Source organism: Acanthopagrus latus, chromosome 11 (assembly GCF_904848185.1).
Source record: "Acanthopagrus latus isolate v.2019 chromosome 11, fAcaLat1.1, whole genome shotgun sequence".
Classification (NCBI taxonomy): domain Eukaryota; kingdom Metazoa; phylum Chordata; class Actinopteri; order Spariformes; family Sparidae; genus Acanthopagrus; species Acanthopagrus latus.
The window spans coordinates 12485817-12502331 of NC_051049.1; the positions used below are offsets into that span (position 1 = coordinate 12485817).

General features: G+C 44.1%; 1 protein-coding gene across 1 annotated transcript in view; it reads left to right on the plus strand.

The window, feature by feature from the left end:
• The window catches only part of trabd2b (TraB domain containing 2B), a 66942-nt gene extending 51282 nt beyond the window's left edge, over positions 1-15660 (plus strand). The window contains exons 5-7 of the mRNA XM_037115968.1: positions 11546-11642; positions 13776-14054; positions 14776-15660. Coding sequence (XP_036971863.1) covers positions 11546-11642; positions 13776-14054; positions 14776-15010 — 611 coding nt within the window. The 3' untranslated portion in view covers positions 15011-15660. The remainder of the gene's footprint in view (positions 1-11545; positions 11643-13775; positions 14055-14775) is intronic.
• Positions 15661-16515: the final 855 nt, after the last annotated feature.

The window sequence follows — 16515 nt, forward strand, 5'->3', positions numbered from 1 at the left end:
ACAGACACGAGCCTCCATGCTCTTTTTTTCCATCACGCGCACGGCAAAAAATGCATCCACAGCCGCTCTCGCTCTCTCGATCGCACGCAAACAATAAACGTACAGTCGTTTTATACACAAGTACACGCACAGTTATCTTCTTTTTTTTTTTTTTCCTGCTGCGAGGGCAGGGAGTGTGTTGTTGGAGTTCTGTGGTGTGCTTCAGCAGGTTTTCATTTGCCAGCTCTCTGGCTGCCGCTGCCCGACCTTATTGAAAACATCCCGTGGAATTTCCTGACGCTGCCACGGCCGAGACACCACTCCACACACACAAACACACACACTTGCACGTGTGTCTGTGTACGACACAAAAGTCATGTGATCTGCGGAGATATTTAGCAGTTACTGTTGGAAATACTCATGTACTGCATTGTTTGTTTTGAAGTCTGATCCACTTTGGATCTGTTTGCAAAATGTTGACGATTTTTGTGCATACGCTCGGCTGTGCAGGCTTATAATAAGCCATTATGCAGGCGGAGCAGGCCCATGTGTTTCGCAGTTGCTTGCGGTGTTGTGGTGTTGAAGTGATGACTGAAGGAGAGTCTGCTTGGCTTGCATGTCACTTTGTCTCCGTGGCTCTTCCTCTCTTACTGCATATCAGCTTTTTCTCAGCCCCTTTTCCCGCATATGTGTGTCCTACCGTTACCGGCCGCTCTCCATTTTGTCTCTAGCTTTAATTCCACCTCTGTACCTCACCTCTGTATCGCTCTGCAGTCCAGCTGTCTTTTAATGCCATCTTCACATCTGCATAGCGCAAGCGGACTTTATGAAGTGACAGAGAGGCCACGTATGTGCTCCACGTGTTGTCCTCTGCTCAGTGGAAAGGACAGACATAGAGGGAGAGACAGAGATAGATGGAGTATCTGGGTGTGTGTCAAAAAGTGTTTTCTTCAGTTCACTTCAGCACAAATTTACTCCATAACATAATACTCCACCCATTATGGTGACAAAATAGCGACAAAAGCAACTAACCCAAACAAAAATACACTATTTGAAAGCAAAACACTATTAAACTGCAATACGGAGCTGCCTCAAATGGCTGCCATCCTCTGAACTATTAACTGACACCTCATCTGACCAGTTAGAGGCTCCTATGCCCGCCCTGTGGCAAGAAAAATACACAAAGATACAAACTGTAACCTTGGTTAGAGGGTGAAATGGTTCAACAACAGCTCTGAATTTACTTTAGACTGGCGTCAGTGTTTTAGGATAGTTTTACCTGCGTTTCCAGGACTGTTGAGCACTCAAATATTCCCCACATCTTATATACGCTCACCATTTATGAAAATATTCTAATAATACTGAATAGTTTCTTCCCCGTATGACTTGCCGTGTTAGCAAACATACCTTTGAACTACCGAGGCAACAGAATTGGCTCTGTTGTGATATCCATGTAAGGTTATGCTGCCTCGGAAATGTTCAGGAATGCAAACGTGTGAGTTTGCGTGAAAAACGTCTTATGGTAACTGTTAGCGCTCGTCGGATTCCTCACTCTAATTAAATCAGTCCAGCTCATTAGCTTGTTGGAAGATTACACACCTCATTGGCAACTGAAAGAACATCTCGTAGCCTTTTTTGAGCCAATAAGTTTAATGCTACATTTCATAAACACATGGATGCTTTCTAGCTTTGATCTTCTAAGCGTTAACATTACTGTGTGTAACTGTAGACCAACGAATACAAAGGTTCACTTTCTTAGGAACCGGCAGTGCGGCTGCTTTTTCCTACTTGGTAGTTAATTGCGTTCACCTGTTCTTCCAGGTGTAAATCAGACCCTGATTAAATGGTACGAATGAAAACCAGCCGGCCTCGGTCTCCGAGAAACAAGGACACACTCAAACACACAAGAGGGCACGGGTATACACAATTACATACCTACACACTTACTTTTATCTCTGAGCTCATGCCTGCTGGGCATAACGTCTGTGTAATGTACACCAGCAACACACACACACACACACACACGTGCGCACACACACACACACACACACACACACACACACACACACACACACGGCATTGCCACATGCACACAAATATGCACAAATATGCACAAACCACATAAACAAGATGACATGCATGTAAGCATTTGTACCTTGTAATGAAAGGAAATCTGCGATTGTTTTCTACCTGTTTGACGGCAACCTCAACTGAAGGGTGGAAGGGAGGAAATGAGTTGATGGTGCGAGAATGAGATTAGAAAGACGAAGGCTGCTATGAGACAGAGCTCTGGGAGGATGTCAAGGCTTCTTCCATTGCATGTCTGTGTGTGTGGGTGTGTATCCATAAGAAAGATTTGTTTCTACACTACTGACCAGCTGCTCCCTGTAATCCCCTTGTCCCAGCAGGGTGAGATCATAAAGACCACAGCTGACAGGATCAGAAACCATCAAAACAGAGACCATCTTGTAGTGAGACTACATCAGCCACGACACCCGTCACCATGGTCACGTCCTGACCCATGACTTCTTAGTAGTGATGGCTGTATCACTACATGAGCCTGGCTACATGCTCAAAAATGCCTCTGTGGTAGTATCCGCGATGATAAACAGTCTAGCCCCTCTACCTCGGACCACAGCCACCTATGAACTTTGCCGTCATCTTGATCTCAACTGCGTACCTGGGAAGTTCCCTGACTGCATCTTGCATGGTTGTAATGTTATTATGAGAAAATTGGTCCACATGCAGACAGACGGATGGAAAAGGTGAAGACAATAGAGTGTTCCTGAAACGCGGCCCTATGGACAGACAGGCAGACATATCACCGCCTTAATGCTCGAAAATTATTTTCTGCTTTATATCACGCCACGATCGGTGTCTCTGGGGCCACGTTTCACCATGATGACATAAACACGCAGCGTCACAAAGTATAAACATTAGCAGCCACTGATGCTTCTGCGGCTGGAAACAATGGAGGAATTTTCTTTAGGCTTTGTTCACCATCCTTCCTTTCTTCATTTCATTGGGCCCTTTGTGTTCTCCTCCAACTTTCTCTCTTCCCCTCCATACACCCATCTGTTTTTCCCTCACCTCTCCCACTCTCTTCACTTTCTCTCTACGCACGACCAGAGCTCTGCAGACTGCCGCGGCGAGCTCACGCAGTCTAAATATTTAAACGTGGGGAATCACTTTAAAGCTTGAAACACTGCGCCACTGAGCCCGCCCTCCAGCCTGTCTGACATGGGCCGGTGTCAGGCCCACCGCACGCAGCAGTCGGACTCTGGATCTGATCCCCTCCAGCGACGCTTGATCCCTGTATTTGACCAGAACGTCAACCACAACTTGGACGGGTACGGCCCCATCAACCGCTGTCAGTCGTGACACCTCAGTATGGTGCAGGGAGACAGAAGGACGTCGTGCCGCATGCATAGGAAGTGAAGTCATTATGGAGATGAGGAATGAGTGAGAGTTGTGGGAGGGTGAGGGGAAACACTGCCATTATTCCTCCTCTACGAACCCTGTGCCGGTCTGAGTGGTGGAATTTACCATCCTTCCCTTTTTTAGATTTACACATCAAGTGAAAGCAGCGCTCCGTTTTCAAGGCACCGGTTCAACTATTTCTGAAGTGCCGAGGGTAGTTGTTTCTCCGGCTCCGCTCTGTTAATCCAAAGGCTGCTGTGTGATTTATAGAGGGATCCCGGTGCCGTAAAACTCTAAATGGAAATGCACAGCAAGGCGCGGAGATGCCGGGCTTATTAAAATCTTTTTTGCATTAGTCATATGTTGTTCAGGGAAAGAATGCCATGCAGGGTAAGTCAGAGAGAGGCTCGTACCACATACAGGTACACAAATACATATATGTGCACCCACTGTTACACGTATAAAACGCACACTGGTTAGCACATTAACAGGTGGCAAATGAAAAGAAAACCTTGAGTAAATCAGTGGAAACAAATGTATCAGCCTTTACTCTCAACCCACAAATGTGCTCTTCACTAAGCCCTGTTGCTGTAGCTGCTAAATACGCAGGTTTGTTTTGTTTTTTTTTAAATGACAGGCCTTTGACTTCACACAGAAGTACATAAAAGCATTATTCCTGCCAAGGATCATTGATTCTGTTAACCCAAATGTCTGCCACTGATAGGAAACTTTATCAGCTGTAGCGAGCTTGCTTAAGCTCATGCTAAATCCAGAGTTGCTTGCAACTCAATTTCCATCTTATAATAATAACCCTTGTTTTTTTTTTTTTTTACATGACCTGCAGCCACACACAACAAAGTAGTTTTCCCTATGCACACAGTGCTACGAAATACTATACATAAGTGTCAAGGAACTTTTTATAAACATGAATGAAAAAACAGCTACCCTATGAGGAGATTACAGATTTTGAAACATTTTTGTCAGATGATAGTCACAGCACATTATCAATACCGGGTTGTTATCTGAGCCAAATACTGCGACTATTGTAGGTAGCAAACTAGTCAACTGGGCAAGCTATCGATTCCAGCTAAAGTTAGGCCTGAAAAACACTGTTTAAGCTATTCAACCAGTCATCCACACAACCCCTCAAACTCTTGAACCAAGTATGGCTCCTGGTAGAGCCCAGTGTTTCAGCATGTGCTGAATTCCAAAGCAGGCCTGCTGTAACAGATACAGTTGCTAAGTCACCAGTGGACAATCTCTGTTTGGGGAGTAATATTTGGCAAATTAAAACACCCACGCGATTTTTTTCAGACCGACAGGTGGGCAGCTTTCTCAACCAGCACCATCAAAACACCGACTGGAATATTTTACGAAGGATTGGTGTTCATCACAGGGCTCAGAAGGAGGAGGAGCACCGACGTTCTGGTGGCACATGGTGGTCCAACACCTCATGTTAGTTTTTCCTTTAATTTGTCACCCTTTTTGACACCTACGCACACATGCACAAACACATGGAGACGAGAGGAATTTTCCCCATCATCTGAGCCTACGTAGGTGCGCACTCGCACGGGAACACATTCCCAAACAAATCTAAAGAGGAACACGCCCCTGTCAGCTATAAAGTCGTTTAATTTTCCCCTCTCTTTAGTGTATTCTCTCCCTCATCTTCTCATCTCTCTTTCATCTGTTGCTCACATGGCTGTAGGGGCAACAGCTTGTGTTTGTTTAGATCCTAATGTAGCAACAGTACCCAGCATGCCTTCTGCCTGGGTGGAGGATGTACGTCAATGCAATCGTTCTCGCCCTCTGATCACGCACTGCATCCATCCTCCTTCTCCAGCTCCCTCCACTCTCTCGATCCATCCTCCTTCTATCCTGTCTGCAACCTTGCTCTTTTTATTCAGTCGATCCACTACATGAGGGCTTATCCCCCCCACCCTCATGTTCTCTCCCTTCATCTTTTTCTTGCTGTTGGTGCTCTGATTGCAGTCTTCATATGAGGTGGTCTGCTCTCAAGCCATGTGGGATTTTCTTTTTTTTCAAACCACCAGTGTGCATCAGTTGATCTGTTGTTTACACAGCGTAATTGCAAACACATTTGTTTGCGCAAAACTGAAAAATAACATAATTCTCTTCCTGTGAGTTTTCTTCATTTTTGGATCAATCTAAGTTTCCACTCTCCACCCCCCCCATGCTACAACCAGCTGGTCTCTGCACTTTGGAGGCGCTCCAGAGGGATGAAGAAACAGAAATAAAGGGAGCCGCGGTGAGCCCGTGATGGAGAGTATGGGAAAGGGGGCGAGAAAGATAGAAAGAGGAGTGCAGGCCCAGGCCGGGCGTGAGTAAAGAGGTGCTGACACGGCTGGAGTGGATCCTGGGTGGCGACCAGAGAGACATGCTGCAACAATACAGCCTTCATACACAAACTTGCATGGGCAGACGAGAGGCAAATAAACAAACAGAGGATGGAAGACAACCAGACACAAGCACAGATGCTTTAAAAAGACACGATTCAGTCTGGAAAAACCAGACAGATAAAGAGATAGTCCTGAGACAAGAGACGGCTACAGTAAACACAGACAGACGGAGGCAGAAGTGGAGTACATCAAGTCGCTACTGTAAGTGGAAATCAGGATGGAGAGCTTATTAAACACAGGAGTAACTGGGTCATTAACTGTGCTGCTCTCAGGAGCCACAGGAGGGGAAACACCCTGTAAGGTAGTGTACACACTGCAAAAAGTCGAGCTCGCGCCCTCCGAAAAGCGACTCCTTTTTTAACAAAGAAAATACTCAAGGCGTATCTGTGTTATTAGGGCGATGACAACAAAGTGGCAGGGAGGACCGGCGGGTTGGGTGTTATGTGAAAGTGGTTGGAAGCCACATTACCACAATTTAATGTTAATTTTTCTCTCAACTGAGTGACATTTTTAGTATTTACAGTAGCTCTGACTTAATTTAACACATTTTGAGTTCCCTAGTCGTATACTGTCCAACTGAGCCCTGTCTACGGAAAGTTCAGGTGCCCAAAACATGCTGCTCAACACAGATTATTACAGTAGTGTGAGGGGCTTTACAGACCCAGGGGCGTCTGTGGGTAAGTAAGTTGCTTTGGACAAAAGCGCCTGCTAAATGCCCCAAATGTAAATCCAGTCGTAAGCCTCTGGATCTGTGCTCACCCGGTAATATCAAATATGTTTGATATTTAATCTGGACAATCACACTGGTACCTTTCAAGACGGATCACAACAGCAAATGAGAGAAGCAGCTTATGATACTGCACAGCGAAGGTAAACATTCTAGCCCGTGAGGCTAACGCTAAGCTAAAACTTAAAATCTCACCTCCAGTTCTGTAGAATTCAAAAAAAGTGGCTACCCACCCATCAGGACGTGTTTAACCTTCTGCTTTTGTTTGTTTCTCACTGCAGCATGCTGCGACAGCAAATTTTTGCACTAATATTTGTTAATATTGAATGTGTCACACAAAATTGCACCAAATTGGAAACTGCACCTCCGTGGGTCCTTCAGATGAACAGTTTTTGAGATATGCGAGTAACAGACAGACAAACAGACAGTCAGACAAACTGACAGAGATGTCATGCTTCAGTTAACTAAACTGTACACTTCGCATTTGCTTTACCAGATTTTTTTTTGGGGGGGAGGAAAACATACCGTAATCACATCCAGGATTTATGCTGAATGGTGGGCATACACAGTGAAGCCCAGACTGTGGTTGGTTTTACACAACAAACTCTCTCTGATTAAGGTCACAGAGAATGATTATGGTTTCGATTAAATGTTAATAAGTAAGTAAAACACATCCTGTCCCATGCTTCAAGTCCCTTTTGACTTTTAACCAAGATCGTGGTCTTTCCCTAACCTTAACCAAGTGCACTGAGTGCGTGCCTAAACATAGAGAAAAAAAGAAAACATTAATCATGGAAAACTAAGGAGCTGCTCACAGCTGCAAGACATCATGTGAGCGCTGGTGATGCAGCATAAGGAAAAAATAAGAACTGAGTCTTCGGAATAACATTTTGCTTTCTCATTGTTGTGTTTAATTGGCGGTGGCCTTCGCATTCATGTGGTCCTTTTTCAGTTTAAACAGAAAAAAATGAACTATACCTTAGGGTATTCTGACACATAAGTTTCTATGCTACATTTCCGATAAACCACTACTGGTTTTTCCTTCAATTTAAGTTCACTTCCTGCACTCTGACGGATTTTAGAAAAAACTTCTCAGACACCTGATGTTTACAAAAGAACACATAAAAGAGTCCGAAAGACATTTGTTTGTGTGCAAAGTGCAATAGGTTACTGCTGTAAGTAACTTGTAAGAGTTACACAGCAGCAGCATGTTTTACAGTGTAGCACGGGTGCAGTTAGCAGCGTACAAGCACCATGTGCAGCGGGGGACAGATTCAGAGTCAGCTGACCTCTCGTTACGTTGTGGCTAATGAAGCTGTTGGTTGGGCCTGCTCTCTGCTTCAGAAGCGCCACACTGTTTACTGCCTAAATACTACGCAAACAGACACGCCGGCCTCCCAGCCTCCCACGCACTCCATCACATATGGAAAGAGCTATTATCTCTGTGCCCACTCAGTCAACCACACACAGGGATGAACCACACACAGACACAAACAAACACACACGCCTCTGCTGTCCGATGAAAAGCTTGTGAATACGATTTTTCCGAAAGTCAAAATTTTGAGGTACTCAGAGAAATGTTTTTGTTTGTTTGACTGATTTTGCCAACTCATGGGGAACTGAACAATCCCTCAATTAAAGTTCAAACATGGATGTTACCAAAATTTGTAAATGGTTGGTTGGGGGTTGTTTTTGACAATAAGGATGACAGTTTGTTTGTGTGTGTGCGAGAGGGAGCACGCGTATGTAAGTGCATGTTTATAGCCGTCTGCAGTTTACTAGCGTCCCCCCTTAGCAGACAAAAGCGTTTGCGTTGCGCGCCTGTTTGCGTTGCGCGCCTGTTTGCGTGTGTGTACAGTAGGTTGTTTAAGCAGTGGGTTGTGTGTTTACAGGATCCTGGAAAACGACAAATGGGGTGAGCTGAAAGGAACACTCAGCAGATTGAATGTTTAAGGAATGCCGGATTTACAGCAGGTGTGTCTCAGTAAAATGAAAAACACGTGGTCATCAGTTGGTTGTGGGGGGGAAACTACCATTTCATCATGCAAACAAACAAACGCACACGCGCGCGCACACACACACACACTGCGCTTCCCGGGTGTGTTATGCATGACAGCAGAGCAGAGGAAATCAAGTGAGCACATCAAACAGTCAGCTTGACCTCACACCCGGCAGAACACACAGGAGGTGTTCTTCTCTGCCCCCGGCCTGCAGAAAATTAATGAAATAGCTGCTTGACACAGATATGAGGGTGGTTGAATCTGTCAGCATGCAGTCACTGAATGAGCTGACTTTGGCCCCTGTGTCTTGTTAGGAGAAAGGGATGAAAGAAAAGAGAGAAGAATGTAAGAGAGGAGAATTATTCGTGGTAATTAAGCTGGTGTTTGTGTAGTGGGACTTTTTGTACATTTTAGCGTCATTTTCTCACATATGATTATGTTTAAACATTAGTATCCATTATGTTGTAATATAAATCCACCAGCTGAGTTTATCTGTGCAGTTTAGCCCCAAAATACATTTCCCAATGTGGCTTTATTTGGTAAAACAACAGCAGACATGGGAACGACGTTGAGGCTAAATGCTCAGCATGCTAACATGCTCATAATGCCGATCAGTAAAGGTAATTTATCAAAAAAAGTATTAAAATGTTGACGGAATGACGGCAGTGAAAAAAACCAACTGATTATGATTGTTTATATTACAATTAGTCTTGAGGGGAGCTTAAATGTCTGTAAAATGTCAGACCATTGACTTACTAGTAAAAAGCTTGCGGATCTGATAAGTTAAGCCAATGCAGAAGTGCATTAAACCTGTCGACTCCACTGGCTTAGTACCACAGATTGTATAAGCATATGAGAAAATGACCCTACTTCTAAATTAAATGAACCCTATCCCCTAACCCTAACCCTAGCCCAATCGTTAGTTTCAAGTGGTCTACAATACAGAATGATGTTCATTTTGTATATCATAGTCCCAAGCAAAATAGACGAGAGAAGGCAGGGTATGGCTTAGGGCGTGGCTACTTTGCGATTGACAAGTAGCTACCACAGCATTTCCTTCAAGCTACAGAAAACCAAGATAGTGATGACTGCGATGCCAAACTGAAAGGATCATGTCCCAGTGGGTTTACATTCGGGACCAACACTGCTGAGATAGGATTTTTTTTTTTTTTTTTTAATCAATATTGTATTGTGACTGTTTTTTTTTTGTCTGTATGTTGCATTGACAAGATCACTTGTGGCTGTCGAAAACTTTGGTTTCTTTTACTGTTTAACAGTTCAGTTTAAATCTCCTTACTCTGAGAAAGGTCTTGAACAAACAAGGATATGAAATATATCCCAACTTCTGCCGTTGTGAGGATAGTTTAGTCTGCATAAGTATAGCAAAACAAGAACACACGCACACACACACACACACACACAAATACATACACCCACCTTCAGCCAGACAAAAACTCACACCCTCCCCTCTGTGTAATCCCATCTGATCTCGCCGACACTCTGTTGTTAGAAGCCTCCTTTCACTCGGCAGCCTATCCCAGCGCTGCCTTTGAACTCGGCTGCCAAGAAAGTGTAACACCGCGTGCCTCTTTCTTTGACTTTCAGGAATGATCAGGAACATTATAATGATAAAATTGGCAGGGGGTGAGGAGCTGAGTGGGAGCAGAAGGCCCTGACAAAAAGCGAGTGAGAGGCTCGAATATTGTCAACGTGTCGTTAATAAGCTGCAGGAGAGAGCTGAGGTGTGTGAGTGTGTGAATTCCTGCGTGTGTGCAAATGTTTGCATGTGCAGGTTTGTGTATGTGTGTCAGCGCAAATATGAGTTCTTCTGTTAGCGGGGGTGATGTCAGGCTACATTACATCTTATTGCTGGGTTGAGTGACATGCTGGATTATCGGCTGATGGGAAAAATAAAAAAAAAAGAGAAGCTTTTATCAGTGTGGGGCTGAGGCCCACATGTTTGATGTTTGTCTGAAGGAGTCATACACAAGGTGAACGAAAGAGGGAGAGGGGCGGAGAGCAGGCGGGAGGTTGAGTGCCGACAATATGGGGTCATTACAGAGCAACAAGTGGGCCTGGGAGATGAAGAGAGCCTTTACATTTGAACTGTCCCGGTTGTCTCACAGATCATCCAAATCCTGTTTCTTGTTCCTGTCTACAGCGGGACTGTAACTGCCATAAACACTTATCCCTGGACGGAAAAATATCGTCTTCGGTGGAGGATGCCGACTGAGTGTCGAGCATATCTAGCGTCAATCCTGGGTCCAACATTAAGAGATGTACTTCGAGTGTGTCTGAGATCCCATGATGTAATTTTCTTAGAATATGTATGAAGTCAAGTTGGAGTTCTTTGTGTGAGGACGATGCCAACAGAAAGGTCAACATATCAAGCCAAGAGTTATTACAATCCATCCTGTGGGGGAACATGAATGTTTGTACCAAACGTAAATCCATCTAGATAACTGCCGATTGTTCCGACAGCCCATTATCCTGAGGCCCCAACAGTCCAAAGATCTGGACCGTAAGCCCATTTGTGCAACAGCACATTATTCAGAAAACAAACGCCCACTGCTACAAAAGCAACATCAAATGTGTGGTTACATTCTTTGACAACGAGCAGAGTTTGCTTAGGTTTAAGTATTAATGATACTTGGTTTTGTTTTGGTTCGGGAAAAGTTTGGGATAAAATAAGGAGATTAGTTACATCTGTTAAGTTATACATGTGAGATGGTAATACCATAGTGCATATCGTCAGAACAACAGGCCTTGTGAACAATAGGCATTTGTTTTCAGAATAACAAGCTGTTGGAACTGTTTGGGAATAATGGGCAGCCAGAAACAAGGCATGGTAATATCACGTAGATGTTATTAGCATCAGGAGGTTTTTTTTTTTTTTTACGAAACAGCATCAGGTTTTATTTAGTCATACAGATAAAATGCATGGTAAAAATGAAACGTTTTTTATCTCTCCTGACTTTTCATGTTCTGTCCTTTGTCAGGTCACTTCCTGGGGAACCACAGTGTGCTGGACATCCTGAGGCAGGAAGGCTACGAGATCGTCCACATGCCCCCCGATTACCAGGAGCCAGTCAAAGAGTGAGTAAGCAGAGACGTGACAGATAACGGAGCATGAAATTCGATTACATTTCTGCGGTCATAAAGAAGCAAACATGAATCTGTTATTGAAAACAGGAAGAGTAGATGACTGCTGCATCTCAAATGGTTGTAGATGAACATACGCATTGTTGTATTTTGGCTAAATAAGTCCACTGTAATTAAATTATGAGCACAAGATGATTCAACAGAGTCAACATGCAACAGTTGAAACCTTGAGATCATGTTAACCTGACAAGATAATGAATGGAAAAAAAGGGCCGGCATCACACAATAATTTTATGGTAATATGAACTGTGAAACAGAGCATTTTAGCACTGTTGGCAGGCGTGCAGATACATGTGGACATAGATCAACAGAGCCCATCAAACAGAGAGAGAAAGAAAGCCAGTCCACATCCATCTTATTCTCTCCAGAGTGGAGCTTTTTAACCTCAGTGGATTTATTGAAGTGCAATGCAGGATTGTGCTCTGTAACAAATAAAGCTCAGCTATGCAGGAATCCTTTGAAACCTCATCAACTCCCTCACCTTCCTCCTTCGCTGCCTCCCTTCCCTCTCTGCCAAAGGCGAGCTGCCAACGGCGTTTCTGCCCTGTTCGCAGCAGCCACCGGCACCGTGGTCAACAGAAACACACACACGCATACACATGTGCGTGTAGGGGGTAGTGGAGGAATTGCACGGTGCCAAGGAGCAGGGCTGCACGCACACTCAAGCTCACAGAGGCTTGGCGTCCTGCAGCATTTCTAAAATCCCTCTTAATATCTCAGTGTGTGTGTGTTTGCCTCCATTCCTTGGCACAGAGCAGCTACACTCTCACCTCAAGGGTTGATTCAGGAGGGCATCAAATGGCAAAAAAAAAAAAAAAAAGCCACAATCAGGAAAAAACAAAGCAATCTCTTTAAAACCCCTATCTCCATCCTTCCATCCATCCATCCAGAACTTCTCACTGCAAGCTTCAGCTGCAGACGTTAGCCTCTCTATCTCCCTCCACCCTGTTTGCAGACTTGTGGGCTTCAGCCAGTGGTTCTGGTTTAAAAAGCTGACAAGTGGACTGACTGACTGTGGTCAGGAAACACTCGCTGCACACGCGACCACACACTTACACGTGTGCATGCACTCGAGACACTTTTAGCCCCCCCGATACAAGGTGACATGACGGGTGGAGGAAAAACACCACAAGATGGCTGCACTAGAGGTGTTTATGAAAGCCGTTAGCCTCAGACCAGAGCCGATTGGCAAAAGGTCTCCATGAGTGATCATATGACTGACAGACAGACAGAGCAACGGGGTTTGGCTCCACAGTAGTTTGACTGCGGGCCCGCAGCTATCATCGCCCTGACCATGGGGGTTTCGAGGCCGTAAAAGCAGAAGTGCAGATCATCAAATTTACGATGATCGGAGAGAGAAAACTCATTGGAGTGGAGCAGCAGTGGAAATCATGAATGAGACCCATCATATCATGTTTAGTAAATATGATTCCGTAATCTTAAAAGTTTGACATGAGCAAGGAAAATCCACATTTTACTTTGCTTGTTTCATAATGCGGACAGTGGGTTCTTTCTTATGTTTCACCTTGAAAGACAAGGTCACATGCCAGCCACACTGACAGGAGCAAGAACAAGAGAGGAGAAAGTATGAGTAATGGGTGGAAGAAAGAGAAACATGGCAAATGTTTTTTTCGAGGAGAGGCCGGTGCATTCTGGGTGGTCTGCTTCGGGCAGTTTTGAAGCAACAGTACGGCCACGGGAGTTACAACTTCCTCTAATGCTGCCTGCTGGGCATTTCTGCCACTCAGTGCAGCGTTTATAGGGCAAGGCGTCCTATGTGGGATACATGTTCTTGATTGAAGTCAACAGTTGTAAGTGGAAAGCAATCGAGTGGTCAGAAACCACAATAGCACCACAATAACATTCGCCTGCAGCCACTCTGAAATCTTAAGAGAAAGGAAGCCTGTATTTTCAGTTTTGCCCAGCTCACAGACACAAAAAGCTCATTTTCCATCTAGAAGTCAAAGGTTTGAGTGATACCTTTGTGGATTTATGTGGCCACATTTTTCATTTTAATGAGTACAAACTGACTCCACATCCTCTCTATCTGGTTTTTCACTTCCCCAGGAGTAAGCCTGCTGGAGAGCCTGCAGCAAGTTCCAGCGAGGAGGACACTGACCCATCTCCCACCAGCTGGCTGACCAGTTTACCAGAGATGGAGCTGGATCTGGAGGACCCGGACAACATGCCCGACCTCGGAGACGAGGAGCTGCCCCACATGCTGCTGCCCGACAGCCTGAGCCAGCTAGAGGAGTTCGGACGACACAAACGGCCTCGCAAAGTCCACCGCGGCCATGGCCGACCTCGACTCTTCAGCGACCTGTGGGTTCGCATGGGATCAGATAGGTGTGATTTCTTTTGGGATTGGATTACTATATTAATTTAGTGTCGTTATCTATTTATTTCAGCCATTCTGTTGTTGGGACAATAACTCCTGCACACTGTTCACCTTGCCACCTTGCAATCAACAATACATTTTAATAATAATAATAATAATTCAGCCCTTCGTCTTCACCTACACGCTGCTTTTTTTAAAATTTTGGAAATAACAAATGGAGTAATATTAATGTGAACTGAGATTATATATGTAACAAATCTGACAACTCTTTTTGGTGTGTGATTCAGATGATAAGGTGATTACAAATCATAGAGGGCCATTGCAGAATAATTTCAAACAACTTTTTTAGATATTACAGTGAGTTTAACAAGTTTTGCTGCTGCGGAAGTCTTGGCAGCAACATCTTTGTAGTCACACAGGCAATGTTTAGATGTCAGAAAAAAGACCAGATGATCTTTTATGACAGTGAATGAAGAGTGTTGGTTGGATGGCTGGTTGGACAGAAAGAATCAGTTTGAAAACATTACTTTGGGAATGTTTTGATGAGCAATTCAAAAACAATTGTTAGTTGCAGTCTTACAGTCACTACTCACTATCATATCAGACAAAGACAACTAGCAAATGTTCACATTTAAAAAGGTAGACCAGTGAATTCTTGGTATATTTGTTTTAAAATGATTACTGACCAAAGTTGCTAAACCTTGACTGCTTGTGTCCTCTGTCTTCCAGCACTACGCCACCACCCAATGTGAGGATAATCAATGGCTACGTGACAGTGGACCCTCCGCTGACCCATCAGGAGCAGCGCAGACGGATGGAGATCTACACCACAGAGCGGCACCACATTCCTCCGGCCTCCACTCCGCCTAACTCCAGCTCAGCCCGGCTGGTTTTGGTCCACAGCTCGCTCACGCTGTCTTGTATTTTAGCCTGGCTGCTATCACACATGCTCTTCACCTCCTGACCGCAAGACAGCGTTATCTCACAGACAGACACTGCAGACACCTCTGCATCCACACAAGAGCAGTGGAATGTACCTGATAAACAAGGAATGGCCGTCAGCACATACAGAAAAGAGGTGGGGGACAAGACGTCCTGAGGCAGGACAATCCTGCTGTCGGCCTCCACCTACAGGGCGGGGTCTGCTCCAGCCTGTCCTTACAAACTTGTCACTTCTCAAAATGTCTGGAATAAGCTCTCAGCCGTGACACAAAGCAAAGAGCAGACTGCGCTGCGCTCTGAGAGGGTGGAGTCTTCAAACCTCATCAAAGTATTACAGTAGAATAACGGGACACATAGCACAGTGAAGACCTCTACATGTTGAAGAGTGTGTGTGGTGGAATCCTCGACCTAATAAAAAAACTGTAATACTGTATAGAAAAATAAAAGACTGACATTAACAATGAGAATAGAACATACTAATAACAGTTGTAACTCTGTGATAAATGAGTTGAATGCATACAGTCTGACAGTACTGCATAGGAGGTGGAGCGCTCGGCTGCCACTTTTTGTAAATTGTGCATTTTGTTCATAAAGAAATATTGTATATTTATTATTTCTGGAAGAAAAGAGTATATTTTCTTGCTTTTTGAGGATGAATGAATAAAAATAAACATTGAAAACTATGGAAGTGTTTCGAGCTTTGTTTTTCTTGGATCATTCAGGCTGTTTATGGCAAAATCTTGGAGGCAAAATAGAGTCAGAAAGAAGCCAGCAACAAAGAAAGACAAACTGCCACGTACGTTCTATACACAATCCTTTTATGTGTTAATTTAGCCATTCATTTGATGTTAACGTTGATAATTACAGTATAAGCTTTCCTTGAATTATATATGCGTCATTAATTTATTCATTCATTATATTTCCATGTTGTTGATATATTTGACGACACAAAGACAAACATAATAAATACCCATAAATTACATACTGCAAAAATAAATTGCAAGTTATTTATCATTTTAGATCAACTCCAGCGTGGAAGGTAAGACATGAGCAACAGGTAATCTCCATCTGCCACCTGCTGGACAAAGCTAAGAAAAAAACTCACCCTGTATCTCCAATAGTAGTACAGTTGCATTGAACACCTCTGTGATAGGACTGTGAAACCATTTTTACGGGTTAGATTAATCCACCATGAAGTCTGGATCAACGGAACTCAGGAGTTTAAAAAAATATCAGTGAAGAAGGTTACAAAGGGCACATGACATCTGAGGATCGCAGTTTTTCCTTATGAGGGTAGGACCCACAAATTGATTTAAATATTATGAACAGTTGTGAATTATGGTCAAACGGTACTACAGATGTAGCAGCCAGAACCCAGAGTGCCCATGACAGAGGCCCTGGTCCACCCAACTGTATAAATACAGATGGCCCTATTCTGGCCCAAAACACAGACGTGTGTCACCGGGAATTGTGTTCCGACTACCAGATCTGGACCTCGTCTAGATCTTAATAAAGCGTAGGTATGTG